Here is a 16,587-nt window from a genome sequence, read left to right on the forward strand (position 1 = left end):
TCGCCGACAGCCGCCGTTGCTTGTAAATATTGCTGTAAAAACATATTAAAAAACACAACATTGCACTTATTAAACTAATAAAACAATCTATGGGGAGGCAAGGGGGATAAGGATGGGATGGTATATGGCCATAAAAAGCCAAAAATAATGGCGGTTTTTCATCTCCGATGTCTGTGAATAGTTCAGGGACAGCTATGTGATGTTCGTGGACATCTAAGATGTTTGGGGGCATCCATACATATTTTTGCATTACAGGGTTGGTGAAAAGCAGTTTTTGGATGGCGTATAACTTTACCGCCACTCAATGAAACTGTATGATATTTTGTGATGCTATTCTAGATGTGAACTAGTTTGGTGCTGTTTTGCCATAGGGAACAATTAGAGGAGGGGTCCCAACATATTTGAAAGGCTTATAAATTTCGTGATGTTTCACGAATCTGCACAAAATTTTAAGACCCAGATTTGAATGTTTTTGCAAAGTTTGGTGGGATTTTGTGAAGAGGGGGCAAATTAGAGGGGGGTTTCACCATTTTTAGATGGGTTATAACTTCATTGCCATTTGGCAAATGTGCACAAAATATTTTAGAACGATTATAGACCCAACCTTGAATTTTCTTGCAAAGTCTGAATGGATGTTGTCAACTGGAAGCTAACATATATGACTATTTTATGTAAGTACATGTTGACACTTTTCCAAAAATTAAGACATGGATGGATTTGCAGGAAAGTTGTTCAGGGAGCATTCGCAAGGACTTGAAAGCATAGTTTTGCAAATGTGTCAGTGTCTAAAAAGTGTCCTAATGTAGGTACAAAAAATTGTGATATACCTTTGGGGACTGATGGAGTCTGTGGCCATGGGCAGTGGTCAGATTGTCCGAGTCATGGCCTGTGGCCATGGGTAGTGGCCAGATTGTCCGAGTCATGACACAGATAATCTGGCTACTGGGCATGACCATGGAAAACTGGAATGGGGTTAAAGTGGGCATGGCCACCAGGCACTGGCTATGTGGGGAAGCTTTTGAAAATCGGGATAGGTTTGAATGGGAAAATAAATTTTGCCTGTGGCTACAATTCTATCCGTGGCTACAGCCTGAACTGCTGCACAGGATTGAATCAACAGATCGCTGTGACTATGGATGCAAAGACTCCAAGACAATGCTAATTAACAGATAATTACCAAGCACAACAAACCAGGTGCCCCCGTGGTCACCAGGCCACCCCTTGAAATCATTAGCCACCCTTATGTGCAACCGTAGTGGGACAAGATATTAGGAATGTTGCTGTACTCATTTCCATGACCTCGCATCAATGACTGGCCCACAAACCACATGCCTAAAGAAAGACTCTGGAGGGTTAAATTACGTGTCGGATGAGTTCTAACAATAAACATAGCATTAAGAATGGTTTTGAAGACTGCTTCATTACGACAACAGTTACTTCTTGAATAACCCAATGCTGAGGTGAACAGAGCTCACTCTCCTATTCAAAACCTAACACTTGAAGAAGGAAGGGCACCTTCACAAAATAACCCCATCACCAACAGCAGGGTAATCTGTTTAAAGTACTAGATGAAGCACAGTGATCTTCCCATTATACCGCCCTGCAATTACCTGATAATCGTGTACTCTGATTTGATTATTGTGGCAATAACACCCGAGACAGCGGGCCAATACCGCCCCAGGTAATGCCCCTGGGGCCCATAGTTACAGTAACGAGGCTCCAGGGGCATTACCTTGGGCGGTATTGGCCTGCTGTCGAGGGGCTTATAGCCATTAGAACCCCGGCCTGTTAGACCGGGGTATTAATAGCAATCTTTCTGTTCCAAAACGCTGCCGTGTTTCGAAACAGAAAAAAAAAGTCAAATAAAATGCCCGCTGAGAAAGGGAAAACGTATTCAGTTTTCCCTTTCCATGGCAACCATCGGGAGCAGACGTGCTGGGGACAGAAATGTTCCCAGCATGTTCGCTCCCGGGAAAAGAAGAAAAAAGAAAGTAAGTGTGGTTGGGAGGGTGGGGAGTGAATAGTTTGCAGGGGAGGGGGGTGGAGGAATAAAATAACTTACCTGAGTGCCCGTTGGGGGGCGAAGGCAGCCTCCAGCCTTGGGGAGGCCCGGAGTGGGGATTGCCCAGTTTCAAGCATCCTCATTGGCTAAGGGGCTGCCACGCCCCCATCAGAACGAAGGCAGGCAGTGCACATACGTGCGTCCATGGGATTACACTGAGGTATGGCTCGGAAATTAGCCAATCACCTTTCAGTGTAATCCTGTGGACATGAGTGCCCGGTACTAATGGGGCATGCAGCATGGCTGAACCCTAGGTTTGAATGGGAAGAAATATATTGCTTGCGGCTACAGCCTGAAGTGCTGTACTGAATGACAACAAACCTATGCGAGGAGCATCAGCAAGGACCTAAAAGGATGCCTCTGCAAATCTGTCCTGTGTTTTATTTTATTGAAAGTGTGCAAACGCAAGTACAGAAAATAGTGATATAACTTTTGCAGTGGCACAAAAAATAGTGATATAAGTTTGATGTATGGACAATGGGACCAGCCCTCGGCAAGGATGAATACCTACTTTGATTTACTTATTGGGGCATGGTGAAGCTGTAGGTTTAAATGGAAAAAAAGATTGGCTTGCGACTGCAGCCCGGAGTGATGGACGGGATTGCAGCAAAGTTGCCCGCATGTGGCATGGTCGAAGTTGTAGGTTTAAATGGGAAAAATAAATGCTACGGCTGCAGCCAGGAGTGCTGGACAGGATTGCAGCAAAGTTTTGTGAGGAGCATCAGCAAGGACCTTAAAGGGTGCTTTTGGAAATCTGTCCTGTGTTTTACTTTCTTGAAATTGTCTAAAGGTAAGTACAAAAAATAGTGATAGAACTTTTTTTACCGTGGGCAGAGGGCCTGGCCTTCAGCAAGGACAAATGTCTACTCTGATTTGCCTATTTGGGTATGCTCTGCTGATAACGGCTCAAATAAGTATGCATTGCAAAAAATATGTTTGTTAAAGGAGGTTTATAGTTCTTTCATATATGTTAAAATAGGAATGAATTACTTATATACAGTAATGTAATATTATGAAAAATGTTTACTTATGAAAACCGATTAAATTCCCAGAGCATACTCTGTTAAAGGGACATTGGGAATCTCTGTCCCAGCAGTTAGCTAGTAGACTCCCACCTCGGGATTCTTTGGCACTTCGCTCCTGGGCTCCCATGAGCACTTGTCCATCCGTACTGCCCCTTTTATTTATGCACTTCTGTCATTGCACACCAGAAACAAAAAGAGATTACAGTTACGGTAAGCTAAGCAACCATAAACTTTAACAACGTTTTTTAATTGAATTTCATAGCTTTTTATTAGTGCAGCTGAACCATAACGTCCCTTTAACAAAGTTTTGTCATTGAATATATATATATTACACAGCCCGCAGTAGCGGCGGTGTAGTTATGGTTAAGTTGCTAAACTCGTAGGAAGATCATTTTTTCAGCGGCTTATAACTTTGCTCCCCCTGGAGGAATCCTCGCCAAACTTTGCAAAAAAAAAGTATATGGCCGGCTCTGAATTTGTTCGCCAAGTTGGGTGAGGTTTCGTGTAGGGGGGTAAAGTTATAAGGGGGGTCCCAAACATTTTTTTCCCATAGACTGAATGGGGAATATCTTTGCGCACGGCTACAGCCCGAACAGCTGTATGGATTTTCACCAAATTTGCAGAAGGAGCAGGGGCTTGGGTCAGAAAGCGTGTTTGGTGGAAATCTGACCAGTACTTTTGTTGAAAATTACTAAAACGTACCTCCCCAAAAATGTGTGATATCTGGGTCTGCTTCACGGACTGAAGTGTCATTGGCCTGCGATACGCTGTGATGTCGGCGAACGTAGGACGCGGACGGTGGTTGGCTGGAGGGAAGTGTGCTGTGCATCAAAGTCTTTGGGAAACGCCGCCATGGTGTATCGGAGGACAGTGCGGTTGAGGAAGGGTCTGGAAAATGTACCGAATGCCATGTGATGTGTTGATGGCAAGAAGGGAGGGAATGGGTGGGGGAGTGGGAAGTGGTTCATGTGACATATGTAGGTAGGTAAAAGAAGATGGAGAAGTGCCTGTAGTTTTCGCATGTACTGCCTGAAGTCGCGGGTAGCTAGACAGGCGAGTACTTTTTGTGGTGAATGGAGGTAGGTGTTGTAACGGCCTAATAGCTTCTGCCGTGACCTGTTTGTGGCAACCATGGTGAGTGGTGGTAGATCAATTTTAGAAAGGGAATGAATTGCATATGACATTGTTTGGACAGGAGTGCGGGTGGCTGTGCTATGTGGCTGGAATGCAGTGGTTAGGCACATGGAGGCATGCATGGGTGTAGGAAGTTGCGTTGGGTCAGTGGAAAGATTAGACTATTGGGTGCATGGGCAAAGGCTGTACACCGTAGGACATGCACTGAAGCATGTGGGGCTTTAGCATACCCACTGCATTAACCCAAATGTGGGTGTGCATCCGGTACAGGGTGGTGCTTGCATAGTTCGGTGTGTGCACATTGGTTGCAGTAGGCCAGTGTTGCGAACTGAATGTGGGCAGTTTGGCAAAGACACAATACTTTGGGAATGGAAGTGGGGAAGGCCATTGTATGTGCATGAAAGTGCACAGGCGTGCAGGAGAAAGTGCTTTCTTTCTACATTATCGTAAATGGTACAATTTGTTGCTGCATAGTCCCATGGCGGTGCGTAGGTTGGGTAGGCATACTGGTGGTAGTGCTGTGTATGTAGATAGTCGAAGTTGGCTACATGGTGAAAAGGATGGTGCCATTATGTAGCAGTGAGAGTATTGAAGGCCTAGACTGTTGGGTGCATGACCGAAGGCCGTAGACCGTAGGCCATGCAGTCAAGATACTAGAACTTTAGGACACACACAGCAGCAATGTATTTTGGATTCTGCAGCGTTGGATGGTGGTGACTGGTAAAGAATGAGTGTGGAGCACATTTCAGACGCAATAGAGCAGGAGAAGTGAGCTGCCATGCGTGCATGTTTTGTTTCGCAGGTGAGGACACTGTTACAAGATGGTAAAGTTTTTGATGTGTACTTGGAGATGGTTAGGTGAAAAGGTATGCAGAGTGGGCACTGGGTGCTGGGTTTACATAATGTTAGTATGGAAGAGGATATGGTAGAAGTGCACCTTAAATGTGCTTGGTTACTATGCTGTATGCTGATTTGTTGAAGTAGGGCCAATGTTGTGAAAAGGTTGTGGGTAGGTTGGTAGTGACACAACACTTTGTGAATGGGTGTGGGTAGGGGTGGTAGAGGCTCTGGTATGTTTGTGGATTCCCCTGATAGCGACCTGTTTTCGTGAATGGGTGCAATGCAGAGGTTCAGTATGTGATTAGTGGATGTGTGGGCGGGTTGGGTAGGAGTACTGATGGCAGTGGTGTGTATGTGGATTGGCATAGTTGGTGATATGGTCACATGCATGGTGGCATTACGTTGCAGTGCCTGTGTTCAATGCCTAGCCTACTGGGTGCATGGCCGAAGAGGCGTAGGACTTGAGGAAACCCACGCTACTAATGCAATTTTGACTGTGTATCTGGTAGCGGGTGTTGGCCTGTAAAGAATGGTTGTGGAGTACATTTCAGATGCCATAGAGCGGCAGAAGTGAGCTGGCTGGTGTGTATATTTGGTTCCGCAGGTGAGGTCGCTGGTAGAACATGGTAAAGTTTTTGATGTGTGATTGGAGATGGTGCAATAAAAAGTCACGCAGTGTGGGCACTGGGTGCTGTGTGTGCATACTGGCAGTATGGCATAGGGTATGGTTCAAGTGTAGCTTGTATGGGTTCTTTACTATGCTGTGTGCAGATTTGTTAAAGTAGGGCTAATGTTGTGAAAATGTATTTTGTTACATTACTCTGTGTAGTGAGGCTGGCAGAGATGGTGAGACGCACAGTTTTCATAGTGGGTGATCGCTTTGTGCTAGATCTGCTCCAGTATGCCGTGGAAAGAGGCCTTAATGGCAATTTGAATTTGGACGATGTGGAGACTTTGTGGTGCAGTGTCGCTGTGTGTACTTTAGACCATTTGCTTGCAGAATGTCGACGAGTGGCCAATTTAGGTACTGTATACGTTGTGGTACTGCACTATGGAGCATTGCTTTTGGGTTCCATAGCTTGTGCAAGTGTGTACCGTCAACTCAAAAAGATGATGAAAGACGTGCAGCACATTTTTGCCAATGCAAATCTGCTTTTCTCATGTATACCACCAAGTCCAGTATATAACTATCCCAATGAATGTTGTCGGCAGCCAGACGTGGGAAGGCATCTTATCAAAAGAAGCATGTATAACTTTTTGCGTTCTGCTGGGATGTACTCCTGTGACAATGACAACATTGGTTATCGATATGTGCACCTTCTCAATGGAAATGGCATTTCATTGTCGCCCAGTGGCAATGACATTTGGTTTTCCAATCTACAGGCTGCACTGAAGACGCTATTGTAAGAATGTGAGGTGCAGTGGAACAAATAAAAACTATTATAAAAGCCCAAAAAAAGATTTACTACTGTGGAAGCTGTTTTAAAAAATAAAAAAACGGCTTTTTTAAGAGCCACCACTACAAAGGACATCCCCTACCCTGGTTGACATTTATTCCCCTACTCCCGTGCGTGCACACCTGGAAAAGTCAGCGGACATAGCGATAGTTGCAGGGTTGTACGTGTAATATATGCCCCTTTTACAGATGGCCACCTTATATTTGGGACTGTGGAGGACACGGGATTGCGCAATAAGCTTTATGGCTGTGGAGTGCACGGACAGACTGTAGTATACAGTATATTTGTCGACCTAAATGCAGAGGGTGAGATTTCGGCTGTGTGTTGTACAAGCCACAGCATATGCTTTGTGGGTGAATTGCACATACATTACTTGACAGTGAATGGAAAACAGAGTCCGGTGGGAGTTGTGTGGAGTGTATCATGTGGGTTTGTACGCGTATGGAGCACCTACAATGAAGTGATTGTTTTTGGTTTGTCTGTGTGAGACTTTGGTGATGATCAATCAGGATGATATTATTGTTATTGCTTGTGGAGGGACAAATGAACCATATAACACGATTTTCAGTGCTTTTTGTGCTGAAGGAAACAGTAGGCCAGGTAGTGCTTCTGTTTCCAATCTCCTGCATAATTGTGTATCGCATTATGCAGACACCCATGTAGGCACGTTATTTTTTATTTGGTCCGGAAATGGAGAATGTGCAGTACATTGTGAAGAAGTGTATTTGTGTCTTTTTACAACTTGTGCCATTTTCGTACTATACAAATGGGAATTTGCACGAGCAGTTTTCCCCACAAATAGTGTTCCTGTTGATATTACTGCACGCTCTACATACATTGCCTTGCTGCCCTTTTTGGAAGTCTAGGAATAATGTTTGTGCTTGCTGTTGCACACTAGCGCTCTTGAAAATGCACTGCAACACAAAACCATCTGTTTCAACAGCCACCCATTGCTACCTGTTTCCACTGCAGTGTTTTCCACACTACCATGGTTCCTTCCATTTAGCATACAATTGTGTGGAGGGTATACGATGCGTGTCGCACTGCCTCCCTTCATTGCCACTTACATTGTCACACTCTGAAAGGAGTTTTATATCATAATCAGCCACAAAAAATATTGCTAAGGGGACTTTATGGTGAGGGTGCGGTATTACAAACATAGCATCATTTCTACATACACTATGCTAAAGCAATGTTATGTTTACAGTGCCCTAATAAAAATATATGAAATTCACTAACAAAAAACATTGTTAAAGGGATGTTATGGTTAAGTTGAACTATAAAAAACCTATGAAATTCAATGTAAAAACGTTCTTACATGGACATTATGGTTACAGGTAAAACCGAAAAAACCCTGAAATTCGACAGTTTGGGTAAGCTAAGCAACCATAAGTTGTGCCATCAGTGTGCACTGCAAGGACTAACACCAATGACATCAAAGATGCCATCACAAATCTCATTCATGACATCACTGATGACATCACGTTTGGCTCCCTCTGTTTTGTTCACTACCATAAGTAGGTCAGGTGTTTTTCTTCGCTAACAGTCAGGAACAAACAATTCAAAAGGTTCTATATTTGTGTACGGCACCCTTCTCATATGTTCTTACACTACTTTCCTTACTGTTCACTCACATCATATGATACATACACATATAGGGGAAGAGGAAAGTGTAAAACACAGCACTGGTTTCTGTGCATGAAGATAATCAGTCATGTTATGAACAGTTTCTGGTAATACTGCTCCTTTTTAGCTTGTTTTAATTTCAATGTATATGGTCATGTTTGTATGCATTGTGGTGTCTTTATGGTTTCTGTGCAGTAGTGCAATTATGTAGCTATAAAGGCAATGGTAGCTACTTCTTACATGTTTCACAGTACCCGACACTCTAAAACGAATGCATTCATGATTTCGCTATGTAACATGGAAGGATTTTGAAGGTTACACTTCCATGAGACATGGTGCAGACAAAGGCTATGTTTGCACATACGTTCCTTCATGTACAGTGAAGTGTCTAATACAATGGTGTGTATAGCAATGCATTCTTCCATGACCTACTTATCTCATGATAGTTCTTACAATAATTGTTGATAGTTTTCTGCCACCATTACAATAACAATCCCTTATGGAGGCTTCCTATTAAAACTACATGCACATGTGATGTCATCATTGATGTCATGAATGAGATTTGTGATGGCATCTTTCATGTCATGGGTGTTAGTCCTTGCAGTGCACACTGGTGGCACGAGTTATGGTTGCTTAGCTTACCATAACTAGCGATTTTCTTTTCTTTTCGGTGTTACCTGTAACCATAACGTCCCTCTAAGAACGTTTTTAGTGAATATATACATATATATATAAATATATATATATATATATATACATATGTAATCCATGTGTAGAAGTACACATAGAAAAAGGTAACCTATATATACAAATTAATGTAGAAAACAGAGGTGCAGGATGAAAGAGGTGTGGGCTACGTTTTCGTTTGGATTGACATCTTTATAACTTTATACCTTTATTAACATTTTATACATTATAGGTTGTGATTACATTGTAGATCTAAATGATAATACCCTGATCCCAGTTCCTCCTCCTCATCCCATTCGCTCTTCCTCATAGCAGTGCCTCTTCATCATCGAGTCTCTTATGCTTTTCCTCATACCAGTCCCTCTTAACCTTCCTTATCAGAGGCAAAGCAGGGCATGAGGCAGGTGGCCCTGACCGAAGGGATCCCCCCAATGCAGGAAAATAATCCTGGTGCATAGTTTATGAATGCACATTGATGAAGTTGCATAAGGCATCAGTTATGATTCAGAAGAAAAAAAGTAGAATTACAGGTGGGGTAGGGGGAATAGCACCATCAGACATTTGACATTCAATGAAAAGGCTTCAGCTAAGTGACAGTTAACATGAAAACGTTCAGTTCAACAAAAACCTGGAAATTCAGTGAGAAAAAACATTATTTAAACTGCCATTAAGGTGCCAGATTAGAGCAACAAATTTCCTGAAACTCTGCCCACTGTTTCGCAGACCATTAGCATACTGATAACATCACACATGTAATCAATGATGACATCATGTATGACATCACTTGTGACATCACTGCAAAAACCAGTGCACACTGATGGCCCCATCAATGAGATCATAGCAAATGTTTTAGGAGATAGAAAGAAAGTTACTTTGAGATAGTAATAGTGAGGTTTAAATGTACTCTTCCACTTCCTGGCACATTTGGAAAGTGTAGAGCAGCTCCAAATGAAAACATGATTGATCTGCAGTTTAGGCCATAGGTGCAGAACTGAGTAAGCTCTTCCATGAATCTAACGGGTGATTGGAGATAATTGCGAATGTAACATGTTCCTTGGCTCTAACGTATGCCTTCTAGACTACACAGAAACTGCATACTATTCACACTGTACGTGGGTTTGTCACACTCACAATGTGTTTGTTACATACCAAACAAATGCACTGCATTTCAATATATAAGAGGCATTAGGGACTGAGAAATCACCTTTATATTGTCTGTCACAAATGAAAAAGCCAACCTTTTGAACCAACTCATTACCTAACGGTTTTGTTAGTAAGGACCCCTGTCCTTTAAGTACAATTTTACAAGCCATGGGATAAGTTAAAGAATGTGTTGCCTTTTTTCATTCCTTGCCAATGGAAAAGGTTTCCTAAGAACTGATGCAGTCTAAATTATTTGGCCTCGAAAATGAACATCTTTGAGGCAGCTCTCCAGAGTGGTGTCAAGCATGTTGCGAACCAGGGAGCCTCGTCTACCGTCATACACTTTGTCACTTACAAAAAAAAAACATAAAACATGCCATATGTGTTTGACATACAGTAGCTATCACAGTTTAATTCCATACCTATGACTAGGATAATTTTTGGTCTTGATAGTGCAGGATCAAAGACTTCATACTCCTCAATAAGCTCTGCAGTTTCTGTCATGTCTGTGTCACTTTCAATGGAAAACTGGTGAATTGGCGGCAGTCGGTCATATCGCCTGTATGGATAATTAGCACTGTCTGGCAACACTGTAGAAACACAAGATAAAACATTACCTGCATATAGCAACACACTGACAGAGAACTATGTAAAACAACATTTGAGTCACTACTTTTGTATGTGTGGAATTTGTCCCAGCCCCCTCCCCTGCCTAACATAGAATCAAAGTTCCACCAACACCTATCTCAGGCAAGCTTCACTTGCTTGGATTGCAAGCTTGTATGGCATGATCTAAAAGCCAGTATTGCATACCAAATAACATTTACTACTTTACTCTTTGAGGTCAAGCATGAGGGTCAATCTTCTTTTACTCCCTTCATTTCGTTACTTTCACATTATTGTGCTTGATCTTCACCTTTTTCATATGCATTCAAACAATAATTACTGGATATGTGAAATTTCATTTGGTTACATTTTAGCCACTTCCAGTTATGGCTGCCCCAGAATTTTCTACAAATTCTGAAATTTAGAAAGGGGCAGTGACAACCACTGTACGGTGTTTCACCACTTATCCAACATACAAACATGATTATTACCTCATATTTCCTTTCATTTTGATAAACAATGAGTCTTTAGACAGAGCATGAGTCAAATGATATATGGCCAGCACTGCGTTACACCCAAAATAGGCAGAAATCAGGAAAAAATGGGAGGGGTAAATCTAGCAGAGGATTGGGCCATCCAGTACCACAGAATTATGTAGGGCTAGCAAACCTGATTCCACCCAGGTATATTGGCCTTCAACTCCTATGATCCCTACCCATAGATTTTGCAGGGTGGCGCTGATGGGAGTTGTAGGCCAAAACATATGGAAGGTGACAGGTTGGCTACCCCTGAGTGATAGACTCTGCAGGGCATCAGGAAGTGTAGGCATCTGGTTTAGAAGAGGTTTCTGGTGTTGGCAGAGTGCAGTCATGTATTGATAGAATTATGCCTGACAATGGACGAGGTGTTTTCGGAGAAGAGTGTGCTGCATAACGCTGAATGTTTTACAATTGATATGGTAGGTGATGGAAATCTGTTTTTTCAGATTGTTAAGATATGTAAATATGTATTTTGCTCCCAGCCTACACTGGTCTGATTGATGAGTGGCAGATTGCAACTGTTTCTTTAAAACGTCAACATTTCTGTTCGGTTTCGGACTGTCTATTTCTCCTTGTTATTCTGCACATTTGGGATCTTGCTCCATGCATGCGTGTTGGTTCTCCCATTGGTCATCATGGATATAGCATTTATTAGTGGGTGTGTGTGGAGCAGTTCCACGCTGGGTCTGCAACCTTTGGATCTGCAGGTGTTTTGAACTACAACTCCCATCAGCACCAGCCAGCATTGTGAATAGTGAGGTATCTTTGGAGCGTGTTCCAAAACATCTGTAGACCCATAAGGTGCAGTGCTCTGTGTGGTGGGTGTGAAGATCGATGGGAAGCATGCTAAAAGCATATAATGATATGATGTGGAAACAGGCGATCCAGTTCCTGTAGGATCCAGTGGGAAACATTTTGGGATTTATTTTTGTTTAATCCTCTTTAGAGTTGTAACTTGTGATCTTATTTCTGAAGTGGCTGCAAAAGGACTAAAGGTCAAAAATTTCGTTTTGATGTTATTTACATTGGCTTTCTGCCCAGAAGTCATTTATATAGTTAGTGTGGGTGCTATAACCTGTGAATGTATTTATTTGGTGTCTCCAAACCACGTGTCAATCATTGGTGCAATTGACAGGAGATAGGCAGCTGGCTCTAATTATGGGCCTCCACTCTTATGCATACTGTCCCAAGAGCTGGAGCTTATTTTGGAATTTATTTATCCAATGGACTGAAATGATTCCCATTGACACCCATGATTGTTAATCCAAAAACCTGACCTTTTTTCATCACTACCCTAGGGTATCCGGTCCAAGAGAACAGAATCCAAATAGAAAGCACCACACATAGAGGCTGGCTGTAATAAAGTGTATAGAAAGTGGACGTCTACGCATATAGAACTCGTACCAATTATCCCTTCTGTTGAGAATAAAGCTCTTCCCGTCAGTCACCAGCTTCAGATCTACGGTTCAGGCCCTGGTTCTCTCTCACCTGAATAGAGGAAAAGCCTTGCATATGGGCTTATCCACGGCCACCGTACCACCTATGAGCAGCGTCCTGCATACAAATGCCCACCTCAAAGTTCTTGACAAATATGACCATGTTACGCTGATACTCATTAAACCATAATGGCTAACAATACAAGCATGCAGCACCTTCAAATCAAGCTGCATCATATGCAAGGCTATGACCATACACGTTCCCTCTATCCTGGCAGACAAACTCACCATCTCTGATAGTCAGCGCCTTAACAGAAGATATGACTTGGTTAGATTAGAGAAGCTGAAATGCAAAAAAGAAACCGGAAACAGGCACTCTCAATTTATTTGTCCCAGGATTGTGGAACCTTATGGCCAAACTTGCTGCCACTCCCATGCAATTAATGAAACAAATAAAGACCCTCGTCTTCAAGAAGCACCACCCTCTTCAAACCTGTAAGACACCCCTAAAAAGCCCACCTAGACCAGTATCCTTCCTAACAATGGCATTCTAAAGACCACTTCCCATTGCATCCCTCCTTACCCTACGCCAACAGTATTATAGGTTTCCCAATAATTATGAATGTTAACTATTCCCTTCTAACCTACACAACAGTATGTTGGTGATAAATGCTGTGTTGAAAGGACTGTTTAGCTTTGTGACCATCGATTGTATGCCTGCTCCCTCCACCAATGTTCAGCTGTCCATCTCTTCCTGAAGCTATGCTCACACTGAATACCCGCAAAAATGAATTGAGTAATATTTGCACTCACACACACACATTAAAATCCTTAAACAAAGAAGCACCTGTTGATTTTGAAGCCCCTCTGATGGGACAATCATGCACACACTCACTCTTGGAGCAGGAACGAAAATAAATGGTAACTCTCACACCTCTGCAAACACCTACTGAAAGATTACCCCATCAACATGGTACCGTGGAACTGATCAGTCTGAGCAAATACATAATTTATCCCAGCTTCTTTTATATTAGCATGCTTTGTTTCTCATGAGACTGTTTTAAAGAATACATTTACCTGCCAAACTAATAATATGGGTTGGGTGGATTGGGTGTGTAGACTACAGGCCTCATTACAAGTTTGGCGGTGCAGGAAAAAAGTCGTGGTAACTTCATTCCTGGCACTATTTTTGCAGGTAACAGAATTCCTGCAATTTTTTTTTCCACACCACCGAATTATACATGTAGGGGTAATGTGAATGATTTACCTCCATGAAAAAGATGGAGGTGAATCCGCCACTTTACCTCCAAAAATCAGCGGAGTTAGTGCACAGAAAGTCTGCTGAGAGTAAATCCACCAACAATCATCCTGGAGTTCAATGGACTACAAAAATAATGGGGAATTACCACCACTTGTAATCCCTTGGTAACTCCACAGGACATAGTGGCGGTAACAGTGATCGTTTTGGTGTAATTCACTAGATTTACCACCAATTTTACCACCAAATTCATAATGATGCCCTATGTATTATATGATTGCCTCTCTTTACGGAGTTCCTATACCAGGGAGTATCACAGTCATAAGTGACAAAAACAGTTTGGATAATATGTGCTGAGTCTTTCTTTAAATTAACCCATAAATTCAATTCAGGAGAAAATTGGAAAGAAACAATAATTATTACGAATTTTTGCATGTGCAGTAAGTATGTGAATTACATTTCCCAAATGCCTTAATTCGCAAAGTGTCAACATCAACCTATTGGGGCACGTGCATATGTTTCACCCAAGTGTGGGATTTCTCAAAACAAAAGACACCCTAGTTGCCATGTAATTTCATCACATCAATGAATGTTCGCATGTGTCCTCACATGTTATTTACCCACTTCGAATGAGCAGTTCACCTAGATGCATCTTTAAGCAGTTCCCCAAAGTGTGTTTCACCCTGGTATGGGCACTATCAAGGAAAAAGAGACCCTAGTGGTCTCGTGAGGATAGTTCACGGGCAACGCGCTCGCCTTGGAAGCAAGGCGACACAAAGCAACGAAAAGGCTTGAACCTCGGGTTCGCGCTTAGAAACCTCTGGGTATTAAGCATCATTTTGCACGCATCTTCTCATATCATCATATGTATTATTGTACATTTCCCTAATGTCAGTGACATGTTTGTCTAAAGCGTATCACTGTCCATACAATTGAAATATTTGGCCAACATGTGCACTCTATTTCATCTGTATGGAGTGTTATTCAACATGATTTAAGGCTTCTGTTTTCAGATTATTCAAATAATTAACCTCTTTCCTTATTTCCTACAGGTGAAATGGAATAAACATGCTAAGATTTAAAGGATAAATCGTGCAACACACATACATTTCTACATATACATTTCTACAAAAAGGGCCAAGTATCTTCATTGTATGCACAGTGATACACTTTAGGCAAACATGTGTTATTGACATAAGAGAAATGTACTTAAGTGTAAAACAGTACATATGATGATATGTGAAGAAACACGCGAAATATCTATTTTCGATACAATGGAAATGTACTCAAATGAAATATGATGGCAAATGCGAAAATTCATTGATGTGATGACATTATTTGACCACTATGGTCTCTTTTTCCTTGAGAGAGCTCACACTGGGGTGAAACACACTTTGGGAAATGCTTATACATGCACCTAGGTGAAATGCTCATTGGAAGTGGATAATTAATATGTAATGACACATGAGATAATTCATTGATGTGATGACATTTTGCCTTGAGAAAGCTCACACTTGGGTGAAACATATGCACGTGCCCCAATCGGTTGATGTTGGTACTTTTGGAAATCTAGGCATTTGGGAAATATAATTTACATATTTACTGCACATGCAAACATTGGTAATAGAGGATTTTTTCCGAACCAACTGAATTTAATGTATTGGTTTATTTCAAGAAAGACTCAGCGCATATTATCCTAACTGTTTTTGTCACAAATGATTGCTCAGGTAAGACTGCCTAGTGAACAACAGTCTATGTTAGTTATCTACAGCTGGAGTTAATTGACTAATTAAGGGATTGTGGTTTCAGGAAACAGACAGAAGTAACAAAGAGTTTGCCTTCTCTCCTGAAGTACCTCATTTAAAGACGTCTTTTGTACACGACTCCGTTCAATAACTATATACCTGCCTGCTCGTTTTGATCTTCCTATGCAACTACTCTTTATTAGTTTTCACCTTCCTAAATGGCCGGACGACCAGAAAAGACTCAGTTGTGGATTCTAACGTTGATATACCCAGTCCTACATGATATGCAACAATGATGGTCACCTGGCCTTCAAAAATGCATATTAATTGGGCTGTCTCCACATAGTATTGTTTAAGTTAGGATACCATCAGTGACTTCAATGTTTCCAGCATTAGAGGGGCATTTCAATGCTGGTTGTGTACTTGGGAATTAGAACATCATATACATACCAGATCAAAAACCTTGTCCATGTAAATGGCCTGAAAAGGGAATTGAGAATGGTGGGTGCCACTAATTTAAAGTATAGCCACGCATAATACATCAATACTGAGTTGGTGAGATCCTCCATCACAGCCATGTCGTTCGACCTGGCTGCTGTGGATGACCTAATCCAGTTGCATCAAATGCAAGCTGCTATCAGTCAACTGCTGTCAATGAGACATCCATCTCTGCAGTGTATATCCTCATGGAAGAATTAGTGCCATACACCATATAGGACACAAACAATCCAGATGAGGATGTTTCAAGATTGTATGCATATAACAATTGTCTAAATTTTTGTATTTATTGTGTTACAGCCGACATGTTGCTCCTTTTCAGGAACAAAAAAAATAATAATCTTTTGATGCTTCTAACATTCGTTCCTGATATAGTAAAAAGAAGCGTAAAGAATAATTAAAAATATAACACAGAAACATAACAGCTTAAGTAAAAGACCACTCTTGGTACAAAAATTGAAAATCAAGTTATATTCAGCTTATTTAAAGTTGATAAAACCCAAACTACATAAGATCTTTAAAAGTTCAACA

General features: G+C 41.7%; 1 protein-coding gene across 1 annotated transcript in view; it reads right to left on the bottom strand.

Moving 5' to 3' along the window:
* AK5 (adenylate kinase 5) overlaps positions 1 to 16,587 on the bottom strand; it is a 3,278,219-nt gene that overhangs the window by 2,899,988 nt on the left and 361,644 nt on the right. The window contains exon 3 of the mRNA XM_069641673.1: positions 10,397 to 10,564. Coding sequence (XP_069497774.1) covers positions 10,397 to 10,564 — 168 coding nt within the window. The remainder of the gene's footprint in view (positions 1 to 10,396; positions 10,565 to 16,587) is intronic.

Source organism: Ambystoma mexicanum, chromosome 1q (genome assembly GCF_040938575.1).
Source record: "Ambystoma mexicanum isolate Mex_15411 chromosome 1q, UKY_AmexF1_1, whole genome shotgun sequence".
Classification (NCBI taxonomy): domain Eukaryota; kingdom Metazoa; phylum Chordata; class Amphibia; order Caudata; family Ambystomatidae; genus Ambystoma; species Ambystoma mexicanum.